We start from the raw sequence: 4942 nt of genomic DNA, 5'->3' as shown, positions 1-4942 counted from the left end.
TGCAGTTCAGCGTCTTAACCACTTCAGCCACCGCAGCTCCTTTTTGGCCCTTTACTAGTCTTCTAAACTTCCTTTGGAGGTCTTTATTGATTCCAAACGGCACAACCAGACTTTGGCCTGCAGGCCTTTAGTATCAAAATACCCATCAGCACAGAGAGAAGGAAGAGGGCAGGAATTCCTCCCCCTGGCCTGCATCTCCCTGCAACAATTTGCTTTATTTATAACTCCCCTTTCTCTCCAATGGGGTCCTGAAGGGGTCATTTCCCTCTCCTCCATTTTATCCTCACAACAACCCTGTGAGGTAGCCTAGGCCAAGAGTGTATGACTGACCTATGAGTACCCAGCACACTTCCATAGCAGAGCGGGGATTCGAACCTGGGTCTCCCAGATGCTGGCCTGACACTTTAACCACTGCACCATGCTGGCTCCCAGCGTAGCAATTTCTCACGAGCGAGCGACCGCATCGCCCAGATATGCTAAGGGGGCAAAAGAGAGTCGAGCGGGGCTTCCCATTCGCCCAGGACCACGTCCCTCCGCACGCCGGAGCCCTTGTTGACCACCTTGACCCTCAGGCTCAGCCTGGGCAGCTCCTCCAGTAAGACCCCCTCGAAGAAGAAGTCCTCATTGAAGATGGGGTTGCGGCTTCTCTTGATGAGCGCGCTGCGCTGCCGTTGCACCGAGCCCGGCCTCAGGGAAAGGGAGACGCAACAGCTGATGTGCCGTGGATCGTAGTGGGGCTGGTAGAACCCTTCCGCGCTGACGAGGCGCACCCGGATGCGCCTCTGTGGCAGGAGATATTCCATAGACAGCCTCAAGGGCCCCCCTTTGCTCGTGGTCAGCGCCACCTCCTTGGTGAGCCGCTCGTGGCAACGGATGAAGTCCAGCGGGGAGATCGGCAGGGGGGACAGGGAGGCGGGGGACCCCCAGGAGGGCTCGGTTTCCCGACGCTGAACGCCGGGGCTGGTGTCCGTTGAGCTGGTCTCCTCGGTGGATAAGGAGTTAGGCCGAAGCCCTGCCTTGAGCTTGGGGGAGCAAAACGTGAATCTCCGTCGGTGCCCATGCACCGGCCGTGTCAGAGTGCCCCCTAGGGACCGCAACGGCAGGGGCGAACCATAGGGGGACGTCTCCGTGGAGGAGGCTGTGTCACTGTCCAGTGTTGCGCCAGGGTAGGAGACAGGCCTCGAGGGAGAGGAGGACCTGGCACCCAACCCTTGGGGCAGGCATTCCCCGTGGAAGAGGGACTCTCGTCGGCGTGTGTGGGGACTCTCGGGCAAAAAGTCCCAGCCCTCTGGGCTAGAGAGCTGAGGCATGGAGGTGGTGCTCTGGAGGCGCCTGGCAGGCCGGCCTTCCTCCTGGTCATAGCTTTCCACCTGGATGATGTGCTGCTCCACAGGACGAGTTTGAGATTCGTTGGTGGCAGGGCTCTGGTTCCTTTGCGACCGCCGGCCCTGAATGGTGGCCAGGTTAGGTGGGATGAGAAATGCAGGGATCTTGTCCGGCGTGAGCACGTTGGGGCAGGCAGGCAGGGGGCGGGAAGGCTTCCTTCTGGAGAACATCCCGGAGCGGATGGGGACCTTAGGAGGAAAAATTCCAGGCATGCACAAAGATGGCCATCCTAAAAAAAAAAAGAGGAGGGAAATATCAGGCTAAGTTCCTTTGGACCCACCTTGGAAGGAATAAGAAGAGAAATGAATTAAAGAGTCTTGGGCTGATTTCCCACTAGAGCTGCCTCGATGTTGGGCTGCCGTTTGCCCTGATACTATTTATTTATTTATTTATATTTTCGACTTGCTATACCGCCCTGACCACGAAGGGTCTCTGGGCGGTTTACATAGTGGGTTCTAAGAACGCTTGATCCCTAACTAGGGCCACATGATATAGGGGCGGGGCTGCCTACTGGCACCCAGCTGGTGGACCTGTTGCGGTCTCTGGCGCTTCGGGATGACTTTCGTTGGCGTGACAGTTCTGGCGCACGGCCCATCTTCGCTTCGGCCTCGGCTCTGTCCATTAGGCTCTGCCGCGAAGCTGCGGGGCTGCATTTTGACTCGCGGCTTCGTCCGATTTCCCCTGCAGTTTCGTGATCCTGTTTTTTGAGGATCACGAAACTGCGGAGGAAATTGGGCAAAGCCGGGGGTCAAATGCAGCCCTGCGGCTTCGGGTGTGAAATTGACCAATAGTATCAGGGCAAACGGCGGCGCAACATCGAGGCAGCTCTAGTGTGAAATCAGCCTTTGAGAGATGAACTGACAGTTCCTAGGGCCAGTCACAGTGATTTTCAAGATGTCTGCTTACCAGTGCGGTGTACTGAGCAAAAGAAGGGACTTCCTAGCACTGATTATAAGACGCTAATCAAAGTAGCAGCCTATAAATATAACACTGATATGTGAACAGTAGATCAAATTTTACATAAATACACAAAGTGCAATGAGTACATAAAGGCAGGTGTTACGATAGAACAACAAAGATTCCGGATATACACTCCGTTTCATCTGTCTTCTTCAGGAATGGATATATACTAAAGAAGAATATATGAAAAACAATACATAGAACCATATATGATAAGTGTAACAGTAACAATAATGATATTAATGATAATCATGGTAATAATAATAATAATAATAATTAAAAAATAATAAATAATAAAAATAATAAAAATGCATTCCTGAAGAAGACAGGCGAAACGAAGTGCATAGCCAGAATTTTCATTTTTCTACTGTAACACTTACCTGCATTTATGTACTCGTATTCATTTGCATATTTACATAAAATTTCTTCTACTGTTCACTTATAACTGTTAAACGCATTTATAGGCTTCTACTTTGATTAGCGTCTTACTCCACACCAGTGTGGTGTAGTCAGGGCTTTTTTTCTGGGGAAATGTGCTGGACTGGAGTTCCGGAACCTCTTCAACAAAATTCTTTTAAAAATGTTTAAAAGTTCAATTTTTATGAGTTTTGCAAGCTGATATTTGTTCCTCATAACTCTGTTATGTTTTTGACCTGTTTCTTTTAGTCAGGGCTTTTTTGGTAGAAAAAGTCCAGCAGGAACTCATTAGCATAAAAGGCCACACCCAGAAGCAGAAACTCATTAGCATATTAGGCCACACCCCTGACTGCACCGCTCATTAGCATATTAAGCCGCATTCCCATGTTACCAGAAGTGTGCTCATCCAGCCACACCCACCTTTTTCTTCTTATTCTGTTTACCTTGTTTGTGGTCAAAACCCAGGGCTTTTTTTGTAGCAGGAACTCCTTTGCATGTTAGGCCACACACCCCTAATGTAGCCAATCCTAATGTGTTTCTGCTGTTGGGTGTGGCCTATTATGCTAATGAGTTTCTGCTGGGTGTGGCCAATTCGGGAGCCAGCTGGAACTCCGTTCCTGTGCGTTCCTGCCCAAAAATAGCCCTGCAGTATTATTTTATAATCTTTTCATGTCAGCTTTCTATCAGCATGTGTTCTCTTCTCTCACATACATGTAAATACTTTAAATTCTGTTTTAATGTTTATATCACACACGATCAAATAATATAACATATACCCTTTATTCTCCATAGCTTTGCAAAGCAACTAAACACCCTATTACATTCCTGAAGGTACAAGTGTGGAACTTGTATTTTTCGAATGACTCAGAATTCTTTTCTATGAGAATTTACCTTGCTCCTTGCCATTGATATGACTTTGTATTCCTGCCTCTAACAATTACAGGTGATGTAAGGGTGGTGTTGGTTTTAAACATTAAAAAAAAAAAAGTTCACGAGTTTTCCGCATACAGGTTGAAAACCTCATTTCCCTCCTGAGAGTTTCAGCATCTTAAAAAAAAAAAAAAAAAAAAAAAAGCTCCGGGTGTCGTGGTTAAAAGTGTTGGATTGGTCTCTGGGAGACCCGGGTTTGAATCCCCACTTTGACATGGAAGCTCGTTGGGTGACCTTGGGCTGGTCACCCTCTCTCAGCTGAACCTACCTCACAGGGTTGTTGTGAGGATAAATTTGAGGAGAGGAGAATGGTGTATGCTGCTTGGGGTCTCCCTTGGGGAGAATGTCGGGGTACAAACGACTTTAAAGAAATAAATCACAACGGCTGGGAGCTGTCCCTGCCGTTTTCCGCCAGTGCTCACACGGACTAGGATTACATAGATTCATGGCGGAGAAGCCTATCAGTGGCTACTAGCCATGGTGACTGAGGGGAACCTCCACATTCAGACGCAGTCAACCTCTGAATCCCAGAACCCGGAGGCAACATCAGGGGAAGGCCTTGGCCTCTCTGCCCTGTTGCTGGCCCTCCAGAGGAACTGCTTGGCCACCGTGTGAGACGGGATGCTGGACTAGATGGACCCTCACTGGTCTGACCCAGCAGGGCTCTTCTGAAGTTCTTCTCAGGGGAAGGCCTCGGCCTCCCTGCCCTGTTGCTGGCCCTCCAGAGGAACTGCTTGGCCACCGTGTGAGACGGGATGCTGGACTAGATGGACCCTCACTGGTCTGACCCAGCAGGGCTCTTCTGAAGTTCTTCTCAGGGGAAGGCCTCGGCCTCCCTGCCCTGTTGCTGGCCCTCCAGAGGAACTGCTTGGCCACCGTGTGAGACGGGATGCTGGACTAGATGGACCCTCACTGGTCTGACCCAGCAGGGCTCTTCTGAAGTTCTTCTCAGGGGAAGGCCTCGGCCTCCCTGCCCTGTTGCTGGCCCTCCAGAGGAACTGCTTGGCCACCGTGTGAGACGGGATGCTGGACTAGATGGACCCTCACTGGTCTGACCCAGCAGGGCTCTTCTGAAGTTCTTCTCAGGGGAAGGCCTCGGCCTCCCTGCCCTGTTGCTGGCCCTCCAGAGGAACTGCTTGGCCACCGTGTGAGACGGGATGCTGGACTAGATGGACCCTCACTGGTCTGACCCAGCAGGGCTCTTCTGAAGTTCTTCTCAGGGGAAGGCCTCGGCCTCCCTGCCCTGTTG

At 50.8% G+C, this 4942-nt stretch overlaps 1 protein-coding gene across 1 annotated transcript; it reads right to left on the bottom strand.

The window, feature by feature from the left end:
- Window positions 1–476: 476 nt before the first annotated feature.
- On the bottom strand, window positions 477–2732 carry LOC107126257 (C2 calcium-dependent domain-containing protein 4D-like). The gene is made up of 3 exons (XM_015429798.1): window positions 2727–2732; window positions 1392–1574; window positions 477–1349 (listed from the first exon to the last, which is right to left on the bottom strand). The coding sequence occupies exons 1-3, from the start codon at window positions 2730–2732 to the stop codon at window positions 477–479; spliced, it is 1062 nt and encodes a 353-aa protein (XP_015285284.1).
- Window positions 2733–4942: the final 2210 nt, after the last annotated feature.

Source organism: Gekko japonicus, unplaced genomic scaffold (genome assembly GCF_001447785.1).
Source record: "Gekko japonicus isolate JY-2015 unplaced genomic scaffold, Gekko_japonicus_V1.1 scaffold1096, whole genome shotgun sequence".
In the NCBI taxonomy this organism is placed as follows: Eukaryota; Metazoa; Chordata; class Lepidosauria; order Squamata; family Gekkonidae; genus Gekko; species Gekko japonicus.
This window is presented reverse-complemented; position numbering and strand designations above follow the sequence as displayed.